The sequence below is a fragment of the Mauremys reevesii genome, linkage group 11 (assembly GCF_016161935.1).
Source record: "Mauremys reevesii isolate NIE-2019 linkage group 11, ASM1616193v1, whole genome shotgun sequence".
Lineage (NCBI taxonomy): Eukaryota > Metazoa > Chordata > Testudines > Geoemydidae > Mauremys > Mauremys reevesii.
The window spans coordinates 27749761-27763427 of record NC_052633.1 but is presented as its reverse complement, the minus strand read 5'-3'; the positions used below and the strand labels follow the sequence as shown (position 1 = coordinate 27763427).

The following is a 13667-nucleotide window of genomic DNA, read 5'->3' as shown; positions in this document are numbered from 1 at the left end:
CCGTGCCTCAATGGGTCACAATTGAGGATGCCAAATTCAGGACAAACTGCTGAGAAATAGGGCAGATACACCCCAAGACTGATGGCCTTAGGATATACCAAACCAGCAACAAAAGTAAACTTCTGTTTCACCACACTGGCTAACAAGAAGTAATAAAAGCAGTTTCCTCTGTCATTTCAGTCCTTGTATTACCACTGAAAACACTGGATTTAAAAGTGAGTGTTTCTTTACAACCAGTCTCATCAACTAAAAGGTTCCTCTGATCCCAAAGGACCAGCCACACACCCACCTCAATATACAAGTTATATCTTTCCCAAAAATCACGCTGATGCCAATCCTTTAGTGTCTAAAAACTAAAGGTTTATTCACAGAAAGAAAGAGAGAAAAAAGAAAGAAGCGAGAGTTAAAATTGGTTAAAGGAATCAAATACATACAATAAATGCAAAGTTCTTGGTTCAGGCTTGTAGCAGAGATGGAATAAACTGCTGGGTTAAGTCAAGTCTCTGGCTGCTTCTAAATCATTGGAAGGTCCTCAGTCCATTGGTTAGATGCTTTAATCTTGGTGTGGATGGAGAAATGGGACTTGGTAAAGGATGTCTGGTCTCACTGAGAGCTGCACTGGTGGTTCCAATTTCAGTTCTATCAGATTGGAGAATCATGATTTCTTTGTCCAGCGTGAAGCTATCTTTGCTTCTTCTCGCCTTATCTTCTGGATCACCTTGCCTAGAAATGGAAAGGACAGAATTGCATAAAACAGGCCTTGTGGCCATATGTGCGAAAAAGCAACTGTTCTCAAAGATCAGAAGTCTGCTTCCCTGGCCAAGTACTAGAGTCACGTAGCATCTTTATGATTGGTGAATAGATCGACTGCCAGAAGACTGAATTTCTGCAAAATCAGGCACCATTCTGAGTTTTTGATTATGCATCTGCTGAGCCAGTCTGCCTTTGGATTCAGCTCTCCTTTTATGTATATTGGCCTTATGGAAGGGAGAGTCCTCTCTACCCATTCCATTATCTCCATTACTTCTTTGCATAGTAACACTCCTTGTTCCCTATTGGTTGTTGCTATATGCCACATTGGTTGTGTTCCCCAGGACATTTTTTTACCTCTAAGTAGTTCTGTAACCTCTGTAGGGCTAGCTTGATGGCTCTAAGCTCCAATAGGTTGATGCTCTGGTTCCTTTCCCTGGAGTTCTGTGCTGTCCAACCCCAATGCGCTCTCCATCCCGACAGGATGGCCTCACTTGTGAGCAGGAGTGGTGGAAGCTCCCTAAAAGTGTGGGGGGGGAGCACCGACTCCCAAACCATACGCCCCCCATGCTGCGCCTTCTCCCTGAGGCTCTTCCTTCCACTCGCTCCTTTCCCCCATTCACCCCCACCCCCCATCGCTCGTCCTTACAGCTGGTAAAAAGTGATGGGTGCCCCTGCTTGTAAGTAACTGGGGGTCTGGAAGGCATATGGGAAGACTCCTGCAGTGGTTCTGTGGGATCGCCCACCACCTTAGAGAGGTCAGCATCTGGTTGGGAACCAGTACCTGATCTTGCATGCATTCTGGTGAGTTGTTCCATACTTACAGGAGAAACACCTAGAGGCACCTCACCCCTGGGGTGATATCTGTATTTGAAACCAGGAGGTCCAGTAGCTGTAGACACTGAGATAACTGTATGACTGCAGGTCTGTTATTACTTGTTTTTAAAGTTGTTTTTAATATAGAATTGTAAATATAGATGGAGCATTATTAAGAATTAGCCAAAATATTAAAATTAATAGTAATTTAATTTTTTTATTATGTCTAAACTGCCTAATCAGGCACACTTAACATGGATTAAAGCCAAATACTTTTGTTCATCTTCCCATGGCTATTCATCTTTTCCAACATGTGCCTCATTATAAGATGCTTAATCTTGCTCTCATTAAAGTCAATAGTAAAACTCCCTGTGGTGTAGGATCAGGCGTGAAGTGTACATCAGGCTACCAGTGGTAGACCCAAATTTATCTTCGTTTTACTGGTGAGGTTTTTTTCTGTTATTTTAATATTCTGATCCTCATTTGGTGGTTTTGTCAGGTTGGGAGCTGTGAACATGCATCCCTGCTGTTTTGATAATATAGTTGTTTTACTTAATGTGAAATCAGAATTATAATCAGCCTCAAACCATTATCAGGGACAACATTTCTGTTTCTTCTAGGTTCGTATAGCCTCAGCTGGTGCTCTTGGATACTTAACATTTAACCGCACTGCTTATCGCCATCTATTAGTGGAATGCAGGAACAAACCCAAGCAGTTCACACGTCTAATGAATAACCTCAGCAGGGATGCAAAAATAAGCCAGGATTTTGTAAAAGAATTCCAAAGGCAAAGACAAGTGGGGCTTCCTTCTTTAAGGTACCATATGCTGTACATTTATATGGGTGTGTGTTTACTGAAGTTAAAAAATAGAAATAATTATACCTCTACCTCGATATAACGCTGTCTTCGGGAGCCAAAAAATCTTACCACGTTATAGGTGAAACCGCGTTATACCGAACTTGCTTTGATCTACTGGACTGCGCAGCCCCACCCCCCCAGGAGCACTGCTTTACTGCGTTATATCTGAATTCATGTTATATCGGGTTGCGTTATATCGGGGTAGAGGTGTATATGATTTTATATTTAAGGATAAATTTTCCAAATATGGCAGCAGAGGTCTGTATGCAAAAAATGCACGTGCATACAACTAAGCCATTGGTGCATACAAAAAGATATTTGCTAATGCAAGTGCCTTTTGTGGGCACAGTTAGTCAATTTGCTTTGGCAAAAGTGGGTACATGTATATGTGAAAGTTGGCCTAGGTGATATACTAGGAACCAATAACACCAGTCCCAAAATATTAATGTAACATTATCATTTGCAGATATCTTAGGCAAAATAGTCAATTGGACAAAATCCAAAGTAATAAGCTTGGGCAAGTTCTGTCAGGACGCTGTGCATTAGCATGAATCAGAATACTGTGCACAGCACGGGGAGCACATAGCAGAAGTTTTACATCGCTAAGATGCTTTCCCAAAACGCACAGGTCCTCCAGAAATGGTGATGGTTTGTTCTGGAACACGATTTACATATTTTTGGAATAGATGCAACTGACTCGGCATTGGCCCCCTTCACTCTCCACAGACTGGTCTATCTCCTGACAGGATTCATTCTTGGCAAAATGGGTGTATGTTAATGTTGTTTTTTTAGCATATGTATTGGGTTGTGTTCATTGTGGGGCCATTAATAGAGGCAACATTTAGCTCCTTGTCAAAAAGCTGTACATCAAATTTAAATGCTCTGTTTATTATTTATAAAAATCCATTCAATACTCAGAGCTACTACCAAAAATTAATGGTAAAATTTAGAGTAAGTTATGGGCATCTCCAATCCCATATAAAAAAACAAAACAATTTTATAATTAAAAAAAGACATTCATATTGAAGTGAAAACATAAAAATAACTTATTTAGAAATTAAATGTATTTAGTTTATTATTGGTATTACAGTAGCATATTGAAACTCGGTCAAAGGTAAGGTCCCCATTGTGCTAGGCTGTATGACTAACAAAAAGATGGTCCCTATCCCAACAAGCTCACAATCTAGGTTTAAGACAGAAGAGGTAGAAGAAACAAACTGATGGGCAGGAAGAGAGTGGGAGGACAAGGTAATAGTAAAATGAGCATATTTTGCATAGTAGGCAGTGAGTTTAGTCTGTCATCTGCCTACCATAAGCAGCTGGTAGTGCTTTTTGTGACAGAGGTACTTGGAGGACAAGGTGGTGGCTCTACAGATTATGACAGGTTTTCCCCCCATATATAAAGTGGTATAGAAGAAAGTGTACAGGTGGTTGTAAGTGAGAAGAGGACCAATGGACGATCTTTGATAGTTCAGATTAAATGGTATAGTTAAAGATAACTTTGGCTCCATAATAATTAATCATAAGAACATGTTAAGAGTTAGACCCTCTCAGCCATAGTCCTTTGGGAACAGTGCAGGAAAGATGACTGTTGCTAGAACAAAATTCCCCTGTAGATTCAGTATGCCAGTAGTTGACAGCAGCTGTTAGCCTGCATGCTCCCATCCTCCAGTTGTGAGGGTGGAACCTATCTCCCACCTCTACAACATGGGGTTGCAATAGGAGACTATCCCCACCCCCTTATGCCAATTCTGGGTATGGGATGGGTTGTGGATATGAGAGACCCTACTACTTCTTTCCCTATTAATTCCTTACAATTTCATTTTAAGTTCTGAGTGATACTTTAAAGCTAAAAGGAACATTTGAATAAGAGTGTGCTTAAATTTATGTCTCAATAATAAATGAAATAAAAGCATACTTCCAGACTGGAATCAGAAAATACCATCCATTGTTCAAGGACAGTGTGACATAAATGGAAAATGGATTGAATGAGACTCTAACATTAGACTTATAAGACAACATACATGGAAACAATTTGTAGATGACGTCAGCTAAGATTCTGATAGGATCCCCCTCCTTTCCTTTAAACTAACATGTAACAAATATAAATACATTATTCCCACACAAAAATCTCCTATGTGGTGGTGATGAGATTTCAGACATATATCAGTACTTTAAATTTCAAGAATTTTTTAAATTAAAAAAAGAAATTAAGATTAAATTTACAACACCAAATTTTGAAAGCCTTGAAATTCAAAGTTAAGATAGTCAAACTAGCTAAGTGTTCTATAATTAGAGTCAATTTTGTATGTTTCTGATACTAAATGTGATGACTTATCACACTAGCTTTTGTTTTTAATGTAAATGCTTTAATATAATGATCTGTGTCTAAAGAGACTTAGATTAATAGCTGCCAAACAGAGTCAGAGGCCTGATGCTATGAGGTTCTCAGTGCCTTCTGTACTTTGAAGTATTGGAACCTTAAGAACAAGTGGGAAAAAATTGCCTTCAGCGTTCTATTTATCTAATGAGGAATTTGTAAAATTATTTTGTGTGTCTTGTGTATAACACTTAAGGTGGTAAAGTGGCACAACCACTATGGGCTGGATTGTAGCTACAATCTGGCCTGAGAAAGAGACAGTGTGTAATTGCACTGCCCCAGGAGCAAAGCAGGAACGGGACCCAGATCAACAAAGGGACTTAGGCACCTAAACCCCAGATTTAGGTGCCACTGCAATCCACAAAACCCCTCAGCTGCCACCTAACTCTGTAGGTGCCTAAACTCACTCAGTGCCTAACTTTTAGCTGTAACAGTTTCCTAAGCACCTCAGAGGCTGCCTTTGGGCATGTGCACTGTTGCTTCAGGCAGGCACTCAGGCATCTATCTCATAAGCCACAGCGCAAACATCAAAGCAGGTGAAGACAGGTATTGCCCTGCTTATCTGGCCTGTGGGGCTCAGTCTAATAGGCCTTGCTCTGAGCATTCCACACAAAATAGGTGGAGATGAGTCGGATGGGGAGAGGAGGCCTCCCTTATAATGTTTAGACCAGCAATTGGGAAACTCACCTGGAAGTGGGAGACCTCAGTTTAATCCCCCCCTTTGCCTGTTGAGAGAGATCTACCTCCGAATACTCCTCCTCAATCTCTTATTTAAGCATTTCCACTTTGTAGAATTAAATATTAATTGGATCAGAGAGCGAGTGAATGGCTCTAGAGTGCAGTGGTTAAGGTACGTACCTGAGAGGTGGGAAACCCCTATTCAAATCCCTTTTCACCAAGCAGAGAGGGGGAATTAAATCATGATCTCTCACTGGGCTAAACATTTTAAGGGAGTACTCCTCCTTCCCCTGATGGTTTTGTGTGGATTTAAGTGTTTGCTGCTCCCTATCTTGGAAGAAACGGCTTAGGTGCCTGACTCGAGGAGAGGCGTTCCCAGCTGTGGATTGCAAGCAGAGAGAGATGCCTTCCTGCAGTACAGACTGAGGCACCCAACTCCATGAGAGGGACAGGATTTAGGGACACATACCTCGTGTTAGCATTTTCCATTGGCTAGCTTAGGTGGCTCTCCACCTACCAAGCAGGCTTTTGTGGATCCCATTCTCTGGCATCTTTCTACAGGTATTGTATAGCTTAGGCACTTAACCCAGGGTTTATGGAGTCAAGATTTTTACTAGTTTGGTCAGCACTGCAAAACCTATGCAATAAGAAGTCTGTGGATCTGGGTGAAGACTGTTACTTGGCGAGCAGGCTCCCCCTTTGCTCCAGGGGAGAATTAATTTGCATCAGCCCTTGTGTTTGCACAGTATATCCCCTGGTCTGTGCTAGCTCTGTTGTGCTGGCTGGCTGACAGATTGGGGTGTGCAGAGCCAAGGCTTTGCCCACTTTTGGACTCTGCCTGGCAGCAGCTACCACCTCATTCCCGCATAGGCTATGGCAATTCGGATAGCCCATGCAGTTGAGTAAGGTGACAGCTTATGCAACACTAAGGAAAAGCATCAATAAGCCAAGAAAGACTTAAGATGATTGTTACATTTTCCCATATGTACAAGACTCTCTTACTTCAAGATAAATGACAGATATCATGATAAACATTAGCATGTCCAGAAGTACTCCACAAAATTTCTTCTCCATAACTTGCCTATTATAGTTTTAATATCCTTGAATAGTTATTTAATTGCCTTCCAATATATCCCTGCATCCCTGTAGCCACAAAGTCAGTAATATTAATGTGTGTTTAAGGTTTCCAATATATTATTCCAGTTCACATGTAATTTCTGCACACCAGTTACAAGTGAAATTGGCCAGACCTGGTTTTCATCTACAGAGGTATAGGAAAGAATGACTTTAGCCAGGAGGGTAAAACAGAGCCTGAAAGTTTCATTTAGAGGTACGGTGATGAAATGGGGGTTAATAGTGAGCCATAGATTTTACAGCTTCCAAGGTATATCTTTGAGCAGTAGTAGAATTTACAATAATTTATCTTTATTCTCAAAAAAACCCTGAAATTTCAAAGATCTTGAACTACACAAATTCCAGAAATGTATCCAGATGACACAGGCACAGATCTTAAAACAAACATGCATGTTTTTGTGTGCACCATGATATAGGGTATATACATATAGGGTATATACAAGTTGAGGTTGCAAGCATGCAAAGATGTATAAGCAGAAATCTGTGACTGCATACAATGGGTATTTTTGCATGGGCACTTTTGCTCAACTTCTTTTCAAAATTTGTCCAGACTCTCTCTGAGGCAATAGTAATACAACCTGTTTAAAAGCATGCCTTTCAAGCTCCTCAGCCTTCAACTATGTTTACTACTGATGCAAATGAGCTGGAGAGCAGACCTAAAAGAACCCTTGATGTCCTTACAAGTCCAGGCTCCATGTGAACTGGAGAAGTCAATCCTAAATATCTTCTCATCAAGAACACATGAAAGCCTCCATTCTGCAGAATATTTTATCTCAGTTGGAATGTACTGAATTAACTTTATAAATCAGGCAGGGGTCACTGCACTGAACACTGAAATGCAGCTACCTGCAGTTTGAAATCTACAAAGGACTTTTAATTAGACAGAATGTATTTGCCTTGCAATATCACAGGTCAGAGAGATGATCTAATGGTCCTTTCTGGCCTTGAAATCTGAATTGTAGAAGTACCAAAGCAATAAACACCTGACATATTTCAAACATGCTATTCTCAAAAAATGCCCAAGTTGTCAACTTTGCACCTTTTGCCTGTTTGGCTACTGCAAAAAACTCCAACTTTTTTCTTTTGAAGCTGTTTTTCTGGGATGATTTTGTTTTAATCCAGAAAAATTGGTCTTACCTTCAACATTGCTCAAAACCCCATAGAGACTATTTACTACAGGGAAATTGACCTCCTCTCTAGGGGAAATTCTTCATCATTAAGTAAGAGCATCCACATTTCCTCAGGTACCTCAGCTGCCTCCATCCAGCCACACCGGTAAAACAGCATTAGCAGCCACAGTTAAATGTAATTGATCCACCTTTATTAAAATAAGGTGCAGCGACAAAAGGTTCGCTCAACCATTAGAGTCAATCTTCAACAATCATTAAGGTGAAGCAAAAGCTCAAACATCGATGGGGGATAGGGAACAAAAGAGGGAACTGAATGGCCAAAGAATAGCACAGGTCAGAAAGTCTCCCATGCTCCCACTGAACGTTGCTTCAAACAGGGAGAGTGACTGTCTATTGCTTCTCTGGAATCTCTCTCAAAGCAAGACATGAAGGATAATTAACTTAGTGATGAGATCATATGGAACTGACCCAATATGTATGAAGTCCTTTTTCACTTACATTCTGGGTATGTCTACACAGTGATCGCTCTATTGAGGGATCGATGTATTGCGTCTCGTCTAGACGCATTACATCAATCCCCGAACGCACTCCCCATTGACTCCAGAACTCCATCAGAGCGAGAGGCAGAAGCAGAGTCAACGGGGGAGCGGCGGCCGTCGATCCCGCGCCCCGAGGATGCGAAGTAAGTCAATCTAAGATACGTCGACTTCAGCTACGCTATTCTCGTAGGTGAAGTTGCATATCTTAGATCGATCCCCCCCTACCCCCCAGTGTAGACCAGGCCTCTGTGTTAAGTGGGATCACACGCGGACATTTCCTTTTCTTGTCACAGTCTAGGATTTGTGTATGCTGAGGTAGTTTCACTGTAACTCCCCTTTCATCTTTGAGCATCTCTTAGCAGTGTTATTTGTTCATATTTTTATAAAGCACATCCTGTATTCTGTGCACAGCATAATTTTTAAAAAGATTTTAAGGCATTCCAAATACCACTGACGTGTTTAAAGGACTAGAGAGGGCTATTGGTGCATTGTTCCAAATGCTTTGAATTGCCACCTTAAAAAGTCTGCAAGCCTCGAGTATATTTTTCCTGCTTACTCCTGCAAAATCTAAATCAAGATTGTACAAGACTTGCACATTTATCCTTATAGTGTTATAACATTACAGAGAGTAATTGTTTAGCCTTTTAGAGTCAAATTCTCTGGTCCAGGCAAGAGCTGGGTATTGCCTTGAATATACTGGTACCAGTATAGTTCCAATGCAGAAGTTTTGGGATGTTGATGTAGAAAGCCAGCAATGGAAGTCTGCAGCCCCTCTTCCTTGCAGAGAACAACTCTGCAGGGGTTTCCTCAGTCTCAACATGGAGGTTTTGGTGGCAGTGGTGTGCCCTGTGGATCGACAACAACTCTGGACTGCTAGGCAACCCCCCTGATGCAGAGTGAGGTACTGTAGCCACTGGAAGAACTGGGGCAAGTGTGGAAAGGTTCTGTACTCTGCCAATGAAACAGGTTTCTCTCCCCTGATTCTTCCACTTACTTCAACTGTTCACTTGGAGCAGGATTTCCTCTTTAATCTCAGAGAGCCCAGTCTTTCAGTTGCTTTGTACACAGAATTCCCACTGAAGTCAATGAGCTTTGTATGCAGATAGACTACTTTCTTTAGAGTCCAATCCTGCAATGTATACACACATGATTCTTGCCTGTAATGGTAATTCTTTGAATGTAGTATCCTTTGTGAATTTATGCTGATCATCTCACCTCTCCTTCAGAATTTTAATACTGTTGCAATACAGGACTGACCATTATACTCTCTAATTCACACATGAAGCACCTGTAACAAGGATTTATTAACCACATTCTAGACTAACCTTTTCATCTGATGTCAGGCATCTTAGTGCCACAACCAAAAGAAGTGAACTGGAGAGTGATATGGGTAAGCCACAATCCTTTCTTGTATTAAAAACTGAGATTTTTGAAATGTGTGTATATTTTGAGATATAAATAGTATGGCTGGGATTTTATTTAAAACAAAAAACCTCATTACTGGCCTAATTCTGCTCCCATTGATGTCAATGGGACTTTTGCCACCTTATGCATATATTTGTGGCGGTGGAGCTATAAAGTGTGTATCTGTAAGTTTTAGATGTTGTTAGTGAGTGATAGAACGGTAGTTGAATCATACCGATCTTTCTTTAAAAGTGGCCATAAAACTCTATAACACTCATAATGTCATATTTTGAGAGAGTAAGAGAATGCAAACCTTGTTTAAAACTTTATTTTTTATTGTAAATCAGTTCCACCTGGGGAGCTTTAAAGTAATCTTTTCTGTATGATTTATAACCTAGTAGATAAAGATTGCTAAATTGTCGTTTTCAAAAATTAAAGAAGGGCATCTGGTCATAAGATGTCCACATTTATTTTTAATGTTCTTGAATGCTGATGGATACATGCTGAGTGGCTTCTGTGTTTGGTAGGGTCTTTGCAATCAGTTATCTATAAAGCCCACTTTCTGTATGTCGATGCCAGCATAAGACCTTTTCAGCAGAGGAACGTTAACATCCTCTGAAGTGGTCTTGGGTCTCTTTTTTATATATGTATTTTAGAGTATCATGGACTCACAGTGCATGTGGTACACCACAACTAATTTTTAAAAAAAAAACAACTGCTTGGTTCAGCAGGACCTTTACAAACTGGTTAGCCTAAATATTACCTAACTCTGACCTGATTAGACCATGCTGTCAGAATCCAAGGTAAATTTTATACCTGATTTGCCTGAAGATCTCCAAGGAAGTTGCTGTAAGGTGGGTGTAGCAATGTGAGACTCATCCCTGCAGTGCCTCCTGTTGGTCATCTCAGGGAATTAGCTTGCCAGCCTCCGGAGCACCCTCTGCAGGCCAATGTCCCACTTGCCTCCAGCCCCGTGTCCCTCCCAGACCCCAGTGCCCTTTTATCTGGGGTGCTGCCCCCCACACTCTGCCTCTAGGTCTCCCCTCTCTGAGGAACCCCCAACCCTCTAATCCCCACCTTGCCTCAGTCTGAGCTACTGCCAATCATCATCAAGCCCCCACTCCCTGGGGCAGGCTGCAACGTAAAAGCCACTCATCATAGGCAAGGTTGGGTCTGGACCTGCTGCCTCTCTCCAGGGGCGGCTCTAGGAATTTGGCCGCCCCAAGCACACCAGTCCCACGGCTCCGGGGGACCTCTTGCAGACGTGCCTGCGGAGGGTCCGCTGGTCCCGCGGCTCCGGTGGAGCAGAGGTCCACCGGAGCCACAGGACCAGCGGATCCTCTGCAGGCACATCTGCGGGAGGTCCACCGGAGCCGCGGGACGAGCGGACCCTCCGCAGTCATGCCTGCGGCAGGTCCACCTGTCCCGTGGCTCCGGTGGACCTCCCGCAGGCATGACTGCGGAAGGTCCCCTGGAGCCGCCTGCCGCCCTGCCGGCAAAATGCCGCCCCAAGTGCGCGCTTGGCGCGCTGGGGTCTGGAGCCGGCCCTGCCTCTCTCTGCAACCCAGTGCCTCTATGGGGCCTTGGACAAGGCCCTGCAGCCTAGGGAGTTGCCAGCCTGGAACTCCCCAGCTCCTCTAGCCACTCCCCAACCCTGCCTCACTCTAGGCAGCCTGAGCTTCCCAGAAGCTTAGCTCGGCCGGCCGGCCACTCACTCACTCCTTCCCTCTCTGAAGGTGGAGAAACTCTGTCTGCTCCCAGTCCACTGCCCTCTTATAAGGGCCAGCTGCAGCCTGATTGGGGTGTGGCCCAGTTGTGGCTACTTCCCCAATCAGCCCAAGTTTCAGAGCTGCAGCTCTTTCCAGGGCTGCTTTCAAGCCCTTTAGGGCAGGAGTGGGTGACCACCCTGCTACAGTAGGGTAAGTAAAAATCAAGTGTAAGGCTAAGGGCCTTTGCTCCTTTTAGGTCAACAGGCTATCTGAGGGAAGACTTATGTTCCAGAACTCCAAGATTTCACCTCTGAGGAAGGAAATCACACCATCAATTAACAGGCTTATACCAGCCTTTGACGAGTCTTCCTGTACCTGAAAGCCTACTGGTACTGTGCCAGCAACATTATCCTCTGGCTTCTCATCTGCAATTCTAGCATCTATGTCAGAAAAATCCAGCAGATTGTGAGATCTTAAGAGTTCACAAACACCATTCTCTTAAGTATCTAATATTTTCCCCCCTTTTTGTTTTTATTTGCTGGGGAAAGTTCCAGCCTTTTATTTTTTTTAATTTTAGAAAGTGGCAGTGTGGGTGTGTGCACAAGCTCCTGTAAAATCCACACAGAGAAAGCACCAGAAAGAAAGCTCTTTAGGTTTAAAGAACTCTAAACTTTGCCTCCTAAAAATACTTGTGTTCTGTATTCTGTGTAAGTGTCCTAAGAATCTTAAAATTGCCAGTTGTAAACTGTTAATCAGAACTTTGACAACTCCTACTTATCAGAATGTTCTATTAAGGCCTGTTATCTGTTGTTGGAGGTGGGAAGTAAGGGGTTATCCACCACATAAGAATTGAAACATAAATTTTAATTGGTGTTGAGATTGTGGAGTAGATGTTAAACAATAATTTGGTTTCAGTATAAAATATTCATCCACGTCTAAATTCATATTTCATTGCCTCTGGTAAAACTCTTTAGTTGGGGATTTATAACTAAATAGACAGCTAACCTCCTTAGAATACTACTTAGGATTTATGAGGTTTAGTTTTTTGTTGTATCAATCTGATGATTTAACTAATCTGATAATTTGATTTTAATCAAATTACTAATGTATTTGATCTTGATTTGATAATAGTATTGCTTAGTTTATTTTAGTAATATTGATGGGATTTTAGTTTTATTGATATACTTCCTTGATTTTATTTTTTTGTTAAATTTACAAAGATGTATAAAAAGGATACTGAATCATATTTCTTTCAATAAGTGACATGGGCCAGAAGCATCGAGAATCCATATAGATATCAGCATGTCCACGTAGGAGTTTAACGAGCACCCTCTTAATTATCATTTGGGTTTAATTTTTTTTTTAATTCTTACAACAGTTAATAAGCAGCTTTAGTTAGAGAATCTCAAACCACTTTGCAAACAATAGTTAAGTCTCTCAACATCTCTGTGAGATGATTATTGATTTTATAGACAAACTGAGGTATTAAATTAGTAATTAAGTATTTGTAACTTTTGACACTGGGATTTTAAAAATGCTTATATGCCTAGATATAAAGGTATTAACTGCAAAGAGAGTACTCATGTGCTTAAAGAGAATCATGTGTTTGTTTACAGGCCAAAAATCAAATAAATTTATCAATGCAGATTAGTTTAAAAAAAATCAAACTAATTTGAGTTCTGTGAGTATTTAAAAAAAAAATACCCAGAGCCTTCATGTTATTAGGCCAAAGAAAAACCGGAGTGCTTTAACGATCATGAATTCCTAAGTTGTAAATATTTTATTTACAGTTTGGTGATAAATGGAGGACCCCCTGCAATTCCAACCTATACTAAAGGTATAGAATGTATTTAACTTACTTTGAAGTTCACAGATGAATTTATTAATTAGCTATCAACACATCCCAAGAATGGGGATCTGCAGAACCACTCCTCAAAAGGCAATTTTTTCTTAGTCGAACATTTAACTTATTTTAGAAATTACCTCCATAATGAGGCTACATGTACTATATGCCATTTCCTAACTTTTGAAACTGTGGGCAGGTGACTTTAGTTAGAATTATCAATTTTTTAAATTTAGCTAGTTAGTTAGTATAGGTAAATGTAAGAAGCATATAAAAGTTTCTGGTACAAATGTAAAATACTTACTATTTGTCATAGTTGGCCTCAACTTTATTGTCTTCTCTTTTTTAAAAAAGCCATAGATCTGCTAGGTCATAGTGTTCAGGGACATATACTCAATGTTCTGCTGATGATATAAATGTATAAT

General features: G+C 41.2%; 1 protein-coding gene across 5 annotated transcripts in view; it reads left to right on the top strand.

Moving 5' to 3' along the window:
- Nucleotides 1-13667, top strand: part of ANKAR (ankyrin and armadillo repeat containing) — a 52228-nt gene that overhangs the window by 38058 nt on the left and 503 nt on the right. Inside the window, exons 23-26 of one of the 5 annotated variants that reach the window (XR_005586142.1) lie at nucleotides 2187-2383; nucleotides 9606-9676; nucleotides 11656-11788; nucleotides 13190-13236. Coding sequence is in view for 4 of the 5 variants with exons in the window: in XM_039494336.1 (XP_039350270.1) it covers nucleotides 2187-2383; nucleotides 9606-9676; nucleotides 13190-13197 (276 nt within the window). In the remaining variant the exon portion in view is untranslated. Of the gene's footprint in view, nucleotides 1-2186; nucleotides 2384-8266; nucleotides 8406-9605; nucleotides 9677-11655; nucleotides 11789-13189; nucleotides 13237-13667 lie in introns of those variants that run through there. The other 4 variants (XM_039494336.1, XM_039494335.1, XM_039494337.1 and 1 more) reach the window with 4 other exon arrangements.